Below are 18,111 nucleotides of genomic sequence, written 5' to 3' on the forward strand. Positions count from 1 at the left end.
CAAAACCAACAGCTGCTCCCCGCCCCAGAGCCCCAGAGAGGCTCCCCGGCCACTAGTGATGTGGTTGGCGGGTCCCACTCTGTACTTCAGGACCGGAGCCATCTCTGTCCAACATTATGCACACCTTTCTTTTTGTACCTTATTTCCTATTTGATTTCAAGTAGTTTAATCATAAAATATAATTTATTCCCCCCACCTGGTTGAATGTCACAAAAGAAAAAAAATAATGTTTTGTTATTGTTCCCAAGCCCGCATCGAGCCCACGTGACTGCTCCCACCGGATGGGCCGAATCTCGACTTTCTGGAGTCGAAAGCTCGACCGCTGAACATCGCAACATAGAGCCGCCGCCTGGGCACATAGGGCAGGGAGAGAAGCTCCGAGACATGCCTGGAGAGAAGCCCCGAGCCATGCCGGGGCTCGTCGCAATGCTGGTCGTCCTTGTGGCGGCCAGCGCCGCTCAGGAGGACGTCACGGACAACATCCTCAACAGCCTGTCGCGAGCCGCAGCTTTCCTGGAGAGCGAGCACGAGAACATCAACCTGGACGGGGTGGTCGGTTACCTCATACTGCAGGGTGAGTAGGTTAGTTAGTTGGGTTAGGTTACCTCATACTGCAGGGTGAGTAGGTTAGGTAAGGTATATAAAGAACTGCACCTCAGTGTACTACTTGATATAGAGCTGTATATAAAGTACTGTACTATAGTATATAGTAGGTATAGTAGTATATACTATAGTACAGCAGTTTAGTAGTAATACTGTATACTATAGTACAGTAGTATAGCAGTAGTATATAAGTATAAGTATAAGTACAGTAGTACAGTCGTCCTGTACACTATAGTACAGTAGTATGGTGTATACTATAGTACAGTAGTACAGTCGTCCTGTATACTGTAGTACAGTAGTATGGTAGTACTGTATACTATAGTACAGTAGTACAGTCGTCCTGTATACTATAGTACAGTAGTATAGCAGTAGTATATATATTATAGTACAGTAGTACAGTCGTCCTGTATACTATAGTACAGTAGTATAGCAGTAGTATATATATTATAGTACAGTAGTACAGTCGTCCTGTATACTATAGTACAGTAGTATGGTAGTACTGTATACTATAGTACAGTAGTACAGTCGTCCTGTATACTATAGTACAGTAGTACAGTCGTCCTGTATACTATAGTACAGTAGTATGGTAGTACTGTATACTATAGTACAGTAGTACAGTCGTCCTGTATACTATAGTACAGTAGTATGGTAGTACTGTATACTATAGTACAGACGTCCTGTACACTAATGTACAGTAGTACAGCAGTAGTACGTACTATAGTACAGTAGTACAGTCGTCCTGTATACTATAGTACAGTAGTATGGTAGTACTGTATACTATAGTACAGTCGTCCTGTACACTAATGTACAGTAGTACAGCAGTAGTACGTACTATAGTACAGTCCTGTGTGCCCCCTGGTCCCCAGCCGAGCTGAAGGAGGCCGTGCGGACGTGGCCCCACTCCGACCCCCTGAGCTGGGCCCAGCGGACCTCCACCGTGGCCCTGCTGCGGAGGCTGGACCAGAGCCTGGCCAAGGCCACGCTCGCCCTGCAGAGACACGACCCCAAGTACTACCGAGGTAGGCCTACACACCCCCTACTACCGAGATAGGACTAAACACCCCCTACTACAGAGGTAGGCCTACACACCCCTACTACAGAGGTAGGCCGACACACCCCCTACTACAGAGGTAGGCCTACACACCCCTACTACAGAGGTAGGGGTATTCAACAAGGCTTTTAACTTTGTGTTATTCACCTGAACAGACTCCATCTCTCTCACCTTTTTGTCCCGTCTCTCTCTCTCTCCCTGTCTGTCCCCCTGTCTCTCTCTCTCCCCGTCTGTCCCCCTGTCTCTCTCTCTCTCTCTCTCTCTCTCTCTCTCTCTCCCCCCGTCTCCCCCCCTGTCTCTCTCTCTCTCTCTCCCCGTCTGTCCCCCTGCCTCTCTCCCCCCCTCCCAGAGTTCGAGCCCCTGCTGGACTGGCGGTTCTGGAGGGTCCCCCAGGCCTGGGGCTCCACGGACCCCAGCCTGCGCTACGCGTCCAGCCAGCCCAGCGAGTGCTACGATGAGCAGCTGAGCGACTCCTGCATGACGCTCCTCTTGGGCACCTGGTACGGCTCAGAGGACCAGACCCCCCCTGTAGCCCCCCCAGGACCAGACCTGCCCCTGTAGCCCGCCCAGGACCAGACCTGCCCCTGTAGCCCGCCCAGGACCAGAGACCCTGCCCTGTAGCCCGCCCAGGACCAGAGACCCTGCCCTGTAGTCCCCCCAGGACTCCCCACTAAATGACTACATAGAAATATTTATCTTGCTTCTGGATATTTCTCAGTAAAACAGCTTTGGTAGGCGGAAGCTAATTGGTCCACCTGTATTTCCCATGATGCACCTGGACAGGAAGCAGAAGGGGACTCCGTGCATCGTGACCGAGTCGTGCAGAGACACCATGACCATGTTCGACTGCCCGCTCTACTCACTCTCTCACCAGCTGCTCTACTTCCTCATCGCTTCCATGGTAACTAACACACTGATACACACAAATACACACAGTGAATACACAGACTGAATCAGACATACACACACACACACACACTGAATACATACTACAACGATGCTCTATAAAGTCCAAGATGACAATGTTCTCCTCCTGGTTCTCCTCCCTCTCAGAAGGGCTGCAGCAGCCTGCTGAAGGGAGACGTCCGGGAGTCCAGAGCCAACCTGACGGAGGCAGACTACCAGAAGATCTTCTGCTCCAACATGATGAGCAGCAACCAGGAGGCCCTGAAGACCGGCCTCAACGCACACACCCAGGACATCTTCATCGAGAACAGTCGGTACCTCCTCGTCCACTCAGTGGCTCGACGCCTCCACGCCTCCCTCTGACGGCCCCCTCTCCTCCTCCCCCCTCTCCTCCTCCCCCCTCTCCTCCTTCCCCCTCTCCTCCTCCCTCTCTCCTCCTCCCTCTCTCTCTCCTCATCCCCTCTCCCTCCTCCAACCTCTCTCCCCCTCCTCCCTCTCTCCTCCCTCCTCCTCGCTCTCTCCTCCTCCCTCCTCCTCCACCCCTCTCCTCCCTCCTCCTCCTCCCCTCTCTCCCCCTCCTCCCTCTCTCCTCCTCCCTCCTCCTCCATCCTCCCCTCTCCTCCCTCCTCCTCCATCCTCCCCTCTCCTCTCTCCTCCCTCCTCCACCCCTCCCTCCTCCTCCTCCCCTCTCCTCCTCCCTCTCCCTCCTCAGTCTTGCTGTGTGGTCTGGCCGGCTTCTCAGACTTCTACAAACCGGACTGGCTGCAGCACATCCTCAGACTGCAGGACCCGACGTCCGGTTGCTTCGGGAGGGATGGTGAGGAGACGGCTGACCGACAAGACACCTTAACTTACCCTGAACTAACCATACACCTAAACTAACCCTGAACCAACCATACACCTAAAGTTTCCTAAACTAACCCTCTCTAACCCAACACCTAAACTAGCCATCTCTAACCCAAAACCTAAACTGGCCATCTCTAACCAAACACTTCACACCTGTGATGTCTGATGCATGATGGGAAGTGTAGTTGACGTGGTGCTGTGTTCCAGAGCGGGCGATGTCCCAGATCATGGGGGAGGAGCTTCTGGAGCAGCTGCGCCCCCCGCCCCCGCCCCCCAGGAGGGTGAAGCGGAGGGAGAAGACCCTGAGAGGTGAGGCCAATAGGATCACAGAGTTCAGGCTGAGGTAGGTCCCAGCGGCTCTGAACCAATAGGATCACAGAGTTCAGGCTGAGAGGTAGGTCCCAGCGGCTCTGAACCAATAGGATCACAGAGTTCAGGCTGAGAGGTAGGTCCCAGCGGCTCTGAACCAATAGGATCACAGAGTTCAGGCTGAGAGGTGACGCTCTGAACCAATAGGACCACAGAGTTCAGACTGAGAGGTGACGCTCTGAACCAATAGGACCACAGAGTTCAGACTGAGAGGTGACGGTCTGAACCAATAGGATCACAGAATTCAGGCTGAGAGGTGGGTCCCGGAGGCTCTGAACCAATAGGACCACTGATTCATCAGGTGCATCGAGAACATTTACATAGTGGAGATGTACGAGTTGTTGAGGACGCTAGGAAACACTGGTACTACCCAGTGTAACCAATCAGAACAGTGTTCTCCTCAGCCTCTTGTGTAAACCAATCAGAACAGAGTGTTCCCCTCAGCCTCTCTTTGAGGCCCGTCCTACTCCATGTGATCAGGGTGTCTGACCATATGTCATGTGACCTGCAGACGGGTGCTCCAGTCATGTGACCGGGGTGGCGGTGAGTGCGCTGGGCGGCTACCTCAACTACCAGCTGACGGAGCAGGACATCACCAAGAGACCGCTGGCCCCACCCTCCTCATAATGGCCCCGCCCCCCTCCTGACGGACCCGCCCCCTCCTGATGGCCCCGCCCACCTCCTGATGGACCCCCCCTCCTGATGGCCCGCCCACCACCTGATTAGCCAGCCCCGCCCACCTCCTGATGGCCCCACCCCCCTCCTGGTGGCCCGCCCCCTCCTGATGGCCCCACCCCCCTCCTGATGGCCCCCGACCCCTCCTGGTGGCCCCGACCCCTCCTGGCCGTTAGTCTACAGAGGATCTATCTAGAGGATGAAGATGGCAGGATGTGAGAAACGGGAGCAGACTGGACGGACGTATCACAGACCACGATTTATTATCTACACACCTGTTCAATAAAAATGATGTTACCATGGAGACGTGGTCTTGTCCTAAATGAACCACTAGCAGGACGAACTGGTCTATACATATAAATATAAAGATATAAATATAAAGATATAAATATAAAGATGTAAAGATATACATGGCTGTGGGGTTCAGCAGTCTGATGACATCACATCCCTGAAGAACCAGCAGGGTTCCTGGTCCCTGTGATGACATCACGGTCTCGGTGAGGTGACGTCATCACGGTCCAGCTATGGTGATGACATCACGGTCCAGCTATGGCGGTGACATCGCGGCAGGGCGATGACATCACGGCAGGGCGACGACATCACGGCAGGGCGGTGACATCACGGCAGGGCGGTGACCTCACGGCAGGGCGGCGACCTCACTCGTTCCAGCCGATGACCTGGTAGAAGAGGGCCTTGAGGAGGCGCGCCTCGTAGGTGACGCTGTTCCTCCCCAGGGAGGAGGAGGAGGAGGAGGAGGAGCGCTCGTCCTGCAGGGGGGCCTGGATCACCGCCGGCTCCTCCCGGCCGTACACTGGGGGGACGGGGGGGGGGGGGGGAGGGTTATAGACCTCTATATACTGTCTGGATACATAGACAAGATCTATAGTGCAAAGTGTGTGTGGTATTTAGTACACAGTGTAGTGCAGTGTGTCGAACACAGTGAATAGAGTAGTGTATAGTGTGTGTAGTGCAGTGTGTATTCTGTATCATTTGTAGTGTACACAGTGTGTGTGTGTCGGCACAGTGTGTGTGTGTGTGTGTCAGTAGTGTGTAGTGTACAGTGTGAAGTGCACAGTGTGTACAGTGTATTACACAGTGCGGTATGTCAAGTGGGTACAGTGTGTGTGTGTGTGTGTGTACAGTGTGTGTGTGTGTACAGTGTGTGTGTGTGTACAGTGTGTGTGTGTGTGTGTGTGTGTGTACAGTGTGTGTGTGTGTGTGTGTGTGTGTGTGTGTGTGTGTGTACAGTGTGTAGTGCACAGTGTGTACAGTGTGTGTGTGTGTGTGTGTGTGTGTGTGCGTACAGTGTGTAGTACACATTGTATAGAGTGTGGTACCTTCGCAGCGCTCCAGGAACAGCAGGCAGTCCTGCACCACGGCGTCCCTCAGCAGGATCATGTGTTTGGACATGTTCTCCAGCAGGGAGAGGACGCAGCGCTTAGCGTAGAACCACGTGTCTGTCCCCAGCTACACACACACACACACACACACACACACACACACACACACACACACACACACACACACACACACACACACACACACACACACACACACACACACACACACACACACACAAATGAGTACACACAAACACAAATTAGTGTACACACACACACACACACACAGACACACACACACAAATTAGTACACACACACAAATAAGTATACACACACACACACACACATTAGTACACACCCCACCACCCTACATCATGTCTGGGGGAGCCGAGTAACGGTCACCGAGGGGGGGGGGGGGAACAGTGTCCATATGCTATACGTGTTTGTGTGTCTTGAGGCGTGTGATGTTCATACCTTCTTGTTGTAGGGCTCTAGACTCTTGATGACTCTAGATATGCCAAAGTCGTAGTTCCCTTTAGCGCAGTACAGCGTGCTGCAGAAACACATACTCAGTACTCACTATACACATTATTACACAGTATCTCTCTGTACTGCAGAACAGCCGCGGGTCATTGTCTCCGAGTCTCTCTGAGCTCTCTCACCCGATCACCAGGTTGACGATGCAGAGGTGGAACACCTTCTTGTCCGGGGCGTCGTAGGAGATCTGCTCTTCCTCCTTCTCTATCTTCCTCATCAGCTCCTCCGCCTGCAGACAGGAAGCAGGAATCACAAACCCTCTTATGTAAACAGGAAGAAATATGTCTAGGAGATAAACCCTGAAATAATTCAATCCATTGATAAATATAAATATATAGGGGGTAGTGGTAGTGGGGGTGGAGGTGGAGGTGGTGGTGGTGGTGGTGTGGTGGGGGGGGGGGGTGGTGGTGGTGGTGGGTGGTGGTGGTGGTGGTGGTGGGGGTGGTGGTGGGGGTGGTGGTGGTGGTGGTGGTGGGGGTGGTGGTGGGTGGTGGTGGGGGTGGTGGTGGTGGTGGTGTGGTGGGGGGGGGGGTGGTGGTGGTGGTGGGTGGTGGTGGTGGTGGTGGTGGGGGTGGTGGTGGGGGTGGTGGTGGTGGTGGTGGGGGGGGTGGTGGTGGGTGGTGGTGGGGGTGGTGGTGGTGGTGGTGGTGGTGGTGGTGGTGTGGTGGGGGGGGGGGTGGTGGTGGTGGTGGGTGGTGGTGGTGGTGGTGGTGGGGGTGGTGGTGGGGGTGGTGGTGGTGGTGGTGGGGGGGGTGGTGGTGGGTGGTGGTGGGGGTGGTGGTGGTGGTGGTGGTGGTGGTGGTGGTGGTGGGGGTGGTGGTGGTGGTGGTGGTGGTGGTGTGGTGGGGGGGGGGGGGGGTGGTGGTGGTGGTGGGGGTGGTGGTGGTGGTGGTGGGGGGGGTGGAGGTGGGGGGGGGGTGGTGGTGGTGGTGGTGGTGTGGTGGGGGGGGGGTGGTGGTGGTGGGGGTGGTGGTGGTGGTGGTGGTGGTGGTGGTGTGGTGGGGGGGGGGTGGTGGTGGTGGGGGTGGTGGTGGTGGTGGTGGGGGTGGAGGTGGTGGTGTGGTGGGGGGGGGGGGGTGGTGGTGGTGGGGGTGGTGAGGAGGGGGTGGTGGTGGTGATGGTGGTGGTGGGTGGTGGTGAGGAGGGGGTGATGGTGGTGGTGGTGGGGGTGTGGGTGGGGGTGGAGGTGGAGGTGGTGGTGGGTGGTGGTGAGGAGGGGGTGGTGGTGGTGATGGTGGTGGTGGGGGTGTGGGTGTGGGTGGGGGTGGTGGTGGTGGTGGTGGTGGTGGTGGTGAGGAGGGGGTGGTGGTGATGGAGGTGGTGATAGTGGTGGTGGTGATAGTGGTGGTGGTGATAGTGGTGGTGATAGTGGTGGTGATAGTGGTGGTGGTGATAGTGGTGGTGGTGATAGTGGTGGTGGTGATAGTGGTGGTGGTGATAGTGGTGGTGGTGATAGTGGTGGTGGTGATAGTGGTGGTGATAGTGGTGGTGATAGTGGTGGTGGTGATAGTGGTGGTGATAGTGGTGGTGGTGATAGTGGTGGTGATAGTGGTGGTGGTGATAGTGGTGGTGATAGTGGTGGTGGGGGTGGTGGTGGTGATAGTGGTGGTGGTGATAGTGGTGGTGATAGTGGTGGTGATAGTGGTGGTGATAGTGGTGGTGATAGTGGTGGTGATAGTGGTGGTGATAGTGGTGGTGGGGGTGGTGGTGGTGATAGTGGTGGTGGTGATAGTGGTGGTGATAGTGGTGGTGGTGATAGTGGTGGTGGTGATAGTGGTGGTGGTGATAGTGGTGGTGGTGATAGTGGTGGTGGTGATAGTGGTGGTGATAGTGGTGGTGATAGTGGTGGTGGTGATAGTGGTGGTGATAGTGGTGGTGGTGATAGTGGTGGTGATAGTGGTGGTGGTGATAGTGGTGGTGATAGTGGTGGTGGGGGTGGTGGTGGTGATAGTGGTGGTGGTGATAGTGGTGGTGGTGATAGTGGTGGTGATAGTGGTGGTGATAGTGGTGGTGATAGTGGTGGTGATAGTGGTGGTGATAGTGGTGGTGATAGTGGTGGTGGGGGTGGTGGTGGTGATAGTGGTGGTGGTGATAGTGGTGGTGGGGGTGGTGGTGGTGATAGTGGTGGTGGTGATAGTGGTGGTGATAGTGGTGGTGATAGTGGTGGTGATAGTGGTGGTGATAGTGGTGGTGGTGATAGTGGTGGTGATAGTGGTGGTGGTGATAGTGGTGGTGGTGATAGTGGTGGTGGTGATAGTGGTGGTGGTGATAGTGGTGGTGGTGATAGTGGTGGTGGTGATAGTGGTGGTGATAGTGGTGGTGGTGATAGTGGTGGTGGTGATAGTGGTGGTGGTGATAGTGGTGGTGATAGTGGTGGTGATAGTGGTGGTGGGGGTGGTGGTGGTGATAGTGGTGGTGGTGATAGTGGTGGTGGTGATAGTGGTGGTGATAGTGGTGGTGGTGATAGTGGTGGTGATAGTGGTGGTGGTGATAGTGGTGGTGGTGATAGTGGTGGTGATAGTGGTGGTGATAGTGGTGGTGATAGTGGTGGTGATAGTGGTGGTGGTGATAGTGGTGGTGGTGATAGTGGTGGTGATAGTGGTGGTGGTGATAGTGGTGGTGGTGATAGTGGTGGTGGTGATAGTGGTGGTGATAGTGGTGGTGATAGTGGTGGTGGTGATAGTGGTGGTGATAGTGGTGGTGATAGTGGTGGTGGTGATAGTGGTGGTGGTGATAGTGGTGGTGGTGATAGTGGTGGTGGTGATAGTGGTGGTGGTGATAGTGGTGGTGGTGATAGTGGTGGTGATAGTGGTGGTGGTGATAGTGGTGGTGATAGTGGTGGTGATAGTGGTGGTGATAGTGGTGGTGGTGATAGTGGTGGTGATAGTGGTGGTGATAGTGGTGGTGGTGATAGTGGTGGTGATAGTGGTGGTGGTGATAGTGGTGGTGATAGTGGTGGTGGTGATAGTGGTGGTGGTGATAGTGGTGGTGGTGATAGTGGTGGTGATAGTGGTGGTGATAGTGGTGGTGGTGATAGTGGTGGTGGTGATAGTGGTGGTGGTGATAGTGGTGGTGGTGTGGTGGTGGTGCGGTGGGGGTGGTGCGGTGGGGGTGGTGGTGGGGGGGCTGACCTCCTCGTTCTGGCTGGTCATGATGTAGGAGACACACAGGTTGGCCAGAACCACCGCACTGACGTTCAGGATCTGGAACACACAAAGAGTACTCCATTATATAATAGAGTATTTAATACTATCATAACTCCAGAGTATTATAATATATAATAGAGTATTAAATACTATCATAACTCCAGAGTATTATAATATATAATAGAGTATTAAATAGTATCATAACTCCAGAGTATTATAATATATAATAGAGTATTAAATAGTATCATAACTCCAGAGTATTATAATATATAATAGAGTATTAAATACTATCATAACTCCAGAGTATTATAATATATAATAGAGTATTAAATACTATCATAACTCCAGAGTATTATAATATATAATAGAGTATTAAATACTATCATAACTCCAGAGTATTATAATATATAATAGAGTATTAAATAGTATCATAACTCCAGAGCTTCAGGCCCTACTGGCTGTGTGTGGTGTGTGTTCAGGCTCCGATGTGGACCCACGTTGTCGTAGTGCTTCTTGACGATGGGCTCGTAGAACCCGATGGCCTCCTTGTACTTGTTCTCCTGCATGAAGAGGACGTGCGCCACGTTCAGCTTCCAGGTGTCGTGCTCGTTGCAGATCTCCACCGACTTGCGGAAGATCTTCTCCACCATCTGGAAGTTCTCCCGGCTCCAGTAGATCTTGGCCTGGGCCATCAGCACCGGGATGTACCTGTCAGAACCAATCAGACACCAGACGGACCTGTCAGAACCAATCAGAGATCAGACAGACCTGCACCAACCAATCAGAGATCAGACGGACCTGCACCAACCAATCAGAGATCAGATGGACCTGCACCAACCAATCAGAGAACAGACAGACCTGCACCAACCAATCAAGAGATCAGACGGACCAGCACCAACCAATCAGAGATCAGGTGGACCTGCACCCCACCAATCAGAGAGGAGCGGGGAGGAGTCCTACCTCTCCAGCAGCTGGTCGTACTCCTGCACCCCTTTCTTCAGCCCCTGGTCGTCCCGGGCCAGCCTGAAGTCCTGCACCTGAGACACACAGAGCCCCCTTTAGACCTGTGTGTGTCTGTGTGTGTGTGTGTGTGTGTGTGTGTGTGTCTGTGTGTGTGTGTGTGTGTGTGTGTGTGCGTATTTGTGTGTGGGGGTGGATGACCTGTTTGGCCAGCTTGCGGAGTTGTTCCGTCAGTTTGCCGTTCATGTCGTCAAACTTCCTGAAGGCCTGTAGAGAAACACACAGCAGATCAGCCCGGAACCAGAACCGGAACCGGAACCAGAACCGGATCAGACATGAACCTGAACCAGAACCGGATCAGACCGGAACCAGATCAGACAGGAACCAGAACCAAAACCGGATCAGACCGGAACCAGATCAGACAGGAACCAGAACCAGAACCAGATCAGACAGGAACCAGAACCAGAACCAGATCAGACCGGAACCAGACCAGAACTGGTGCCTGCAGCCCTAGAGCACCAGGCGGTGGATGGGGCTCAGTGGGCTGTAAGGCCTACCTCCTCGGGGGCGGTCTGGCAGGTGAGCATGGCGTCCAGGAACTCGTACAGGTACTGAGGACAGAGAGGCTGCAGTCAGGACTCTGAGCCACGGTGAGGTACCAACCGTCAGGAGACAGGAACTCACCGGGGACAGGAAGCGGTAGGTGAGGTGGGCGTTCTCCGCAAGGACGTCTGCAGCCAGGTCAAAGTACTGGGACAGGGGAGAGAGAGGACCAGGTGAGGATACCAGGTGAGGCCAGGTGAGAGGGAGAGGGAGGGAGAGAGAGAGAGAGAGAGAGAGAGAGAGGACCGGGTGAGGAGAGGGGAGAACCAGGTGAGGAGAGGGGAGAGAGAGAACCAGGTGAGGATACCAGGTGGGTGGGGGGGGGGGGGGAAGAGAGAGAGAGAGAGAGAGAGAGAGAGAGAGAGAGAGAGAGAGAGAGAGAGAGAGAGAGAGAGAGAGAGAGAGAGAGAGAGAGAGAGAGAGAGAGAGAGAGAGAGAGAGAGAGAGAGAGAGAACCAAGTTAGAGGAAAGGGGAGAGAGAGAGGACCAGGTGAGGGGACAGTCTACCAGGTGGTGTACCAGGTGGTGTACCAGGTGGTGTACCGGGTGGTGTACCAGGTGAGTCTACCAGGTGAGAATACCAGGTGGTGTACCGGGTGGTGTATCAGGTGAGTCTACCAGGTGGTGTACCAGGTGAGTCTACCAGGTGGTGTACAAGGTGGTGTACAAGGTGGTGTCCCAGGTGGTGTCCCAGGTGGTGTCCCAGGTGGTGTACCAGGTGAGAGCAGTACCTCATACTTGCAGTAGAGCAGCAGCAGGTTCCCGAAGGTGACCGGGGGGAAGGGGTCCTGCTGCAGGAGGAAGGCCAGCTTCTCGAAGCCCTCCGAGGGACGCCGCTCCATGTTCAGCAGGGCCTGGTTGTGGAGGGTCACCGGGTCCAGCTCCTACACACACACACACACACACACACACACACACACACACACACACACACACACACACACACACACACACACACACACACACACACACACACACACACACACAGGGGGAAGGGGTGCGATGGGGGTTATGGTATGTAGGTCAGTGGGTCAGTGGGTCAGTGGGTGGTGGTAGGTCAGTGTGCGCGGGTCGTATCAACTGTGGGTTAAAACAGTCGACGGTGGTATTTGTTGATGTGTGTACGACACGTTGGAGAGAGTGTGAAGGCGTGTCCTTCACACTCTTAACTGTGTAGCAACTGCAGTATCATCTATCATGGCTGTAACACGGGAATTGGTGAGCCTAGCGATTGTGGTACTTGCACTTGGTTCTATGAACATCCTTTCTGTACCGACAGCGATATATTGATGCACTTCTTATGACAAATGTACTTATTGTGAGTCGCTTTGGATAAAAGCGTCTGCTAAATGCCCTAAATGTAAATGTGTCCTCACCTCGTCTGTCCGGGGGGGCATGTCTGTCAGCGCGTCCTGAGCCCCCTCCACTGTGGGATCACATGAGAGGACGAACACATGACCTACTGTACCTCTACTGCAGCACAACTTGGATATGCAAACTAGATCTATAGATCTATATGTAGATGGATATGGCTATAGATCTATAGATCTATATGTAGATGGATATGGCTATACTGTAGATCTATAGATCTATGTGTAGATCTATAGATCTATGTAGATGGATATGGATCTGTGTGCGTCTCACGGTTCCTGAGCTGGAACTGGACGGCGGCCTTGAGGTTGAAGGCCTCGATCAGCGCCGTCTGCTGGAGGGTCAGGGTGTTGCCCACGCTGCGCACCTCCACGCCCTCCGTCGTCATGCCGACGCTCAGCTCTGCAGGGGGAGGCGACCCAGGTGTGAGGGTGAGGGTGAGGGTCAGGGTGAGGGGGGTGTGTGTGCGTGTGTGTGTGTGCGCGTGTGTGTGTGTGCGCGTGCGTGCGTGCGTGCGTGCGTGCGTGCGTGCGTGCGTGCGTGCGTGCGTGCGTGCGTGCGTGCGTGCGTGCGTGCGTGCGTGCGTGCGTGCGTGCGTGCGTGCGTGCGTGCGTGCGTGCGTGCGTGCGTGCGTGCGTGCGTGCGTGCGTGCGTGCGTGCGTGCGTGCGTGCGTGCGTGCGTGCGTGCGTGCGTGCGTGCGTGCGTGCGTGCGTGCGTGCGTGCGTGCGTGCGTGCGTGCGTGCGTGCGTGCGTGCGTGCGTGCGTGCGTGCGTGCGTGCGTGCGTGCGTGCGTGCGTGCGTGCGTGCGTGCGTGCGTGCGTGCGTGCGTGCGTGCGTGCGTGCGTGCGTGCGTGCGTGCGTGCGTGCGTGCGTGCGTGCGTGCGTGCGTGCGTGCGTGCGTGCGTGCGTGCGTGCGTGCGTGCGTGCGTGCGTGCGTGCGTGCGTGCGTGCGTGCGTGCGTGCGTGCGTGCGTGCGTGCGTGCGTGCGTGCGTGCGTGCGTGCGTGCGTGCGTGCGTGCGTGCGTGCGTGCGTGCGTGCGTGCGTGCGTGCGTGCGTGCGTGCGTGCGTGCGTGCGTGCGTGCGTGCGTGCGTGCGTGCGTGCGTGCGTGCGTGCGTGCGTGCGTGCGTGCGTGCGTGCGTGCGTGCGTGCGTGCGTGCGTGCGTGCGTGCGTGCGTGCGTGCGTGCGTGCGTGCGTGCGTGCGTGCGTGCGTGCGTGCGTGCGTGCGTGCGTGCGTGCGTGCGTGCGTGCGTGCGTGCGTGCGTGCGTGCGTGCGTGCGTGCGTGCGTGCGTGCGTGCGTGCGTGCGTGCGTGCGTGCGTGCGTGCGTGCGTGCGTGCGTGCGTGTGTACCAGGGTGCTCGCGGATCCCTCTCTCGATGATCTCTGCGATGTGCTTCAGAGCCGCGCTGTAGTTCTTCATGCTGTAGTAACACAGAGCCATGTTGTAGGACAGGTCTGAGGGAGGGAGGAGAGGGGGAGAGGGAGAGGAGGAGAGAGGGGGAGAGAGGAGAAGAGGGGAGAGGAGGAGAGCGGGGGAGAGGAGAGAGTTAATGTCAGACCTGAATGTATGAATATAGAATGTATACAGTGCTCAGTATAAATGTATGCAGGGTGAAGTATAAATGTATACATTGTGCAGTATAAATCCAGTGCATTTTGCAGTATAAATGTATAGTGTGCAGTATAATGTACACATTGTGCAGTATAACGTACTCAGTGTGCAGTAAAATGTACTCAGTGTGCAGTATAATGTACTCAGCGCTCAGTATAATGTACTCGGTGTGCAGTCTAATGTACTCAGTGCTCAGTATAATGTACTCAGTGCTCAGTATAATGTACTCAGTGCTCAGTCTAATGTACTCGGTGTGCAGTATAATGTACTCGGTGTGCAGTATAATGTACTCGGTGTGCAGTATAATGCAGTGTGCAGTCTAATGTACTCGGTGTGTACCTGGCTGGTAGCCCAGGGCCTGCTGGGCCGAGGTGAACCTCCTGCGGGCCTCCTCGTACTGCTCCTCGCGGTAGAGGAGGCAGCCCATCTTCACCTCGTAGTCCGGCTCCTCCTGGGGCAGCTGCTCCACCAGGGCCTGTCCTCACAGCACACAATACACACACATTAGATACACATTACATAGACATAACACATACATTAGATATACACATTACATATACATATGACAGATACAATACACATACATTAAATACACATTCACTATACATTAAACACAAATTAAATACACATTCTGGGGCGGCTGAGGCTGAACATTGAGGGATCAGACACTCAGGAGATCTCCATGGAGCCCCAGACCATGAATCATTAGATACTAAACCTACAATAAACCGGCTCCAACATCCCCGCCTAGGGTTGGTGATGACGAAGAGGAGGAAGAGGATGTTACCTTAGCAGCGGAATACTCTTCCTCTCCGTATTTGATGGCAGCCTGTAGCTTGATCATCTGATACAAAGAGAGGAGAGGATTGATCATCTGACACAGAGTGGTTGTTACTGTATGTGTAGTGTAGTGTGTGTAGTGTAGTGTAGTGTAGTGTGTGTAGTGTAGTGTAGTGTAGTGTAGTTTGTGTGTGTGCGTGTCTGTGTGTCCGTGTGTGTGTATCTGTATGTGTATGTGTATATGTGCATATGTGTGTGTGTGTGTGTCCGTGTGATTCCGTGTGTGTGTGTGTCCGTGTGCGTGTGTGCGTCCGTGTGCGTGTGTCCGTGTCTGTGTGCGTGTGTCTGTGTGCGTCCGTGTGCATGTGTGTGTCCGTGTGTCCGTGTGCATGTGTCCGTGTGTGTGTCCGTGTGTGCGTGTGTGTGTGTCCGTGTCCGTGTGTCTGTGTGCGTGCGTGTGCGTGTGTGTGTGTCCGTGTGCGTGTACCCTGGTATAGGTGCTGGGGTTGTCCAGCAGGAAGCTGGCCTTCATGGCCTCCGGGTAGCAGCAGGCGCGGGCCAGGGCCTGGGCGTGGTACAGACGGTACTCCTCCACCTCGGGGTGCAGCAGGCTGAGCTGCTCGTAGCAGTCGGCCGCCGTGCTGAAGTCCTGCGTGTGGAAGCAGCAGTAGCCCAGCAGGGACAGGGCCGCCCGGGACTACAGGGGGACAACACGCTGAGTCAGGACAGCATCATACAGCAGCCTGTAGACTCAGGGCCGTCCAGAGTGTTACACAGGAGGTAACACTCTGAGAGGACAACCACTACAAGTTAAAAGACTGAGAATACCAGAGGAAGGCAACACATCTCACAGCTGGTATTACTAAGAAGGGCCAAGCTGCCCAGACCCTCCCCCTAGACACACGAGCCAGCCCCTTCCTGTAAACAGGAAGGGGCTGGCTCTGTAAACAGGAAGGGGCTGGCTCTGTAAACTGGAAGGGGTTGGCTCTGTAAACAGGAAGGGGTTGGCTCTGTAAACAGGAAGGGGTTGGCTCTGTAAACAGGAAGGGGCTGGCTCTGTAAACAGGAAGGGGTTGGTTCTGTAAACAGGAAGGGGTTGGAAGGTGGGTGTAGTAGGGCTGAGCAATAATTCGATTATGATTATTGATCGCAATAAAACTCACGTCGATTACAACGATAAGGCAGTAGTTCATATTTTATATATCATGTGCCAGGGCCTTTGTTCATCCACTTTTTTACTTTTTATGCATTGGTTGTGCCTCTACAAGATTTAAGATGTTTTCTGAATCCCTGCCAAAGGAGTTTAATGTGAAAGAAGTCAGAGCTTTTATTTGTATTTACATTATTTTCAATAGGTTACAAGGCAAGCTACCTTATATTGTTCTGTTGGGGGCAGATAAAACATGTTTGTGAAGTTAAATGTTTATATTTATGTGATACGGTAATAAACAAAAGTGTATGGTTTAACTAATGAACACTCTGGTTTCTTCAGGCTTCAGCAGTATCAAATTATATATCGTGATTAATATCGAAAAAATTATCCTGATAATAATTTTTGCAGCATCGCCCGGCCCTAGCGTGCAGCTGTGGGTCCGACCTTCATGTGTTTCTCCAGCTGGTGGTTGAGGATCACGATAGCGTCTCCATAGCGACACTCTTTGATCTGGAGTAAAGGAGAAAAGGAGCTTGATGAGATGGATATCTATCTAGATAGCTCTAGATGTATCAATAGATATCTATCTATATAGCTCTAGATGTATCAATAGATATATATCTATATAGCTATAGATGTATCAATAGATATCTATCTAGATAGCTATAGATGTATCAATAGATATCTATCTACATAGCTATAGATGTATCAATAGATATCTATCTAGATAGCTATAGATGTATCAATAGATATCTATCTAGATAGCTATAGATGCATCAATAGATATCTATCTATATAGTTATAGATGTATCAATATATGAATATAAATAGCTATAGAAGTATACAATAAAGATATAGATTATTTTTTTCATCTTAATGGCTAAATAGCTAAAGACAATATATGCACACACATATAGCTATAGATGTGCACAATATATACAAACACAAATAGCTTTAGATTTATACAATATAAACACACACATATATAGCTATAGAAATACAGTATACACACACATAGCTTTAGATGTATACAATATATAAACACATAAGAGCTATAGATATACAGTATACACACACATATAACTATTGATATATACACTATAGATGTATACAGTATACACACATAACGCTATAGATATATACAACATACATATTCATAGATAAGGGAAGATAAGTAGTTGGTCGTTCCTTAGCAGACCGAACAGATGTTGTTATATCCCAGCTCCTCCGAGGCTAACGGGCTAACATGCTAACAGGCTAATAGGTAGCCCTACCAGGCGGTAGATGGTCGCAGTGTATTCTCCGTCCTTGATGACCGTGGGGGTCATGATGTCTACGGAGGGTCGGCGGTCGGTGGGACACCGGGTTGTGGGTCAGAACGGGAATCGATCCCTCAGCTCGGAGCTACCGATGGCTACGAGTCGAACGCCCGTGAACGGTTACTAGGCAACAGCAGCAAACCCGGAAACGGACATCCCGACGGAATGTACAAGGGCCAATCAACTCTCCGGAGACAGATTCTCTCCATTAAACAGCCAATCAACTCTCCGGATACAAATGCAACTCATAACCAACGTTCTTTTCATGGAAGTTTGTTGCTCATTAATTTTAGTTATTAAGCACATTGCTATTGTTTCATTATTAAACGTTTTGCGTTGTAGTGACTGTACTATGGACTACTATGTACTACTACTCGACAAATACTCAATTATAACAATTCTATCTTTCTTTCTTTCTTTCTTTCTTTCTTTCTTTCTTTCTTTCTTTCTTTCTTTCTTTCTTTCTTTCTTTCTTTCTTTCTTTCTTTCTTTCTTTCTTTCTAGTTTGAGGCTGGTAAACCAATGATGAGCTCATTCTTTAACTCTGTCCCAAGCGCGCATGCTGGCACGCCGCAAGCGCGAAAACACGTCTTAACACACACACACACACACACACACACACACACACACACACACACACACACACACACACACACACACACACACACACACACACACACAGACGAACACGCAGACACACGCAGACACACACACACACACACACACACACACACACACACACACACACACACACACACACGCACACATAAAAGAAACATAAAAGGACAGTGTGGAGAGACAGGACGGAGAGACTGTCGAGGCGCATGCGCTCCCTCA

The 18,111-nt window shown here is 52.8% G+C and overlaps 2 protein-coding genes across 5 annotated transcripts; one reads left to right on the top strand and one right to left on the bottom strand.

The window, feature by feature from the left end:
- Nucleotides 1-56: 56 nt before the first annotated feature.
- c2h16orf89 (chromosome 2 C16orf89 homolog) lies at nucleotides 57-4,754 on the top strand. Its single transcript, XM_060071370.1, has 8 exons — nucleotides 57-574; nucleotides 1,470-1,622; nucleotides 2,004-2,154; nucleotides 2,438-2,555; nucleotides 2,708-2,870; nucleotides 3,273-3,377; nucleotides 3,614-3,715; nucleotides 4,287-4,754. Exons 1-8 carry the CDS (start codon nucleotides 205-207, stop codon nucleotides 4,400-4,402), a joined length of 1,278 nt encoding a protein of 425 aa, XP_059927353.1. The 5' UTR covers nucleotides 57-204; the 3' UTR covers nucleotides 4,403-4,754.
- ift70 (intraflagellar transport 70) lies at nucleotides 4,691-17,575 on the bottom strand. Of its 4 annotated transcripts, none has more exons than XR_009528922.1 (20): nucleotides 17,230-17,570; nucleotides 16,400-16,465; nucleotides 15,290-15,499; nucleotides 14,810-14,866; nucleotides 14,362-14,497; nucleotides 13,761-13,865; nucleotides 12,682-12,810; nucleotides 12,414-12,463; nucleotides 11,769-11,921; nucleotides 11,119-11,184; nucleotides 10,992-11,045; nucleotides 10,636-10,701; nucleotides 10,435-10,511; nucleotides 9,972-10,182; nucleotides 9,460-9,531; nucleotides 6,454-6,557; nucleotides 6,266-6,344; nucleotides 5,788-5,917; nucleotides 5,054-5,261; nucleotides 4,691-4,997 (listed from the first exon to the last, which is right to left on the bottom strand). XR_009528922.1 is itself a non-coding variant. In XM_060071091.1 (20 exons), exons 1-19 carry the CDS (start codon nucleotides 17,281-17,283, stop codon nucleotides 5,107-5,109), a joined length of 1,974 nt encoding a protein of 657 aa, XP_059927074.1. In that variant the 5' UTR covers nucleotides 17,284-17,571; the 3' UTR covers nucleotides 4,691-5,064; nucleotides 5,103-5,106. The 4 variants fall into 4 exon arrangements, 2 of the variants coding, with proteins under 2 accessions (XP_059927074.1, XP_059927087.1); XR_009528920.1 differs by having other exon boundaries at nucleotides 4,691-4,977; nucleotides 5,021-5,261; XM_060071091.1 differs by having other exon boundaries at nucleotides 4,691-5,064; nucleotides 5,103-5,261; nucleotides 17,230-17,571.
- Between the last annotated feature and the right edge of the window lie 536 nt (nucleotides 17,576-18,111).

The sequence above is a fragment of the Gadus macrocephalus genome, chromosome 2, assembly GCF_031168955.1.
Source record: "Gadus macrocephalus chromosome 2, ASM3116895v1".
NCBI classification, from domain to species: Eukaryota; Metazoa; Chordata; class Actinopteri; order Gadiformes; family Gadidae; genus Gadus; species Gadus macrocephalus.

Excerpts from the sequence above, each read along its gene's own strand:
- c2h16orf89 (XM_060071370.1), top strand. The coding sequence starts at position 205 with ATGTCACAAAAGAAAAAAAATAATGTTTTGTTATTGTTCCCAAGCCCG. Across the intron at positions 1,623-2,003 it reads CGACCCCAAGTACTACCGAG|AGTTCGAGCCCCTGCTGGAC; the intron begins GTAGGCCTACAC and ends CCCCCCTCCCAG. Across the intron at positions 3,716-4,286 it reads GAGGGAGAAGACCCTGAGAG|ACGGGTGCTCCAGTCATGTG; the intron begins GTGAGGCCAATA and ends TGTGACCTGCAG.
- ift70 (XM_060071091.1), bottom strand. The coding sequence starts at position 17,283 with ATGACCCCCACGGTCATCAAGGACGGAGAATACACTGCGACCATCTAC. Across the intron at positions 13,866-14,361 it reads GGCCCTGGGCTACCAGCCAG|ACCTGTCCTACAACATGGCT; the intron begins GTACACACCGAG and ends TCCCTCCCTCAG. Across the intron at positions 12,464-12,681 it reads CCAGTTCCAGCTCAGGAACC|TGGAGGGGGCTCAGGACGCG; the intron begins GTGAGACGCACA and ends GTGATCCCACAG.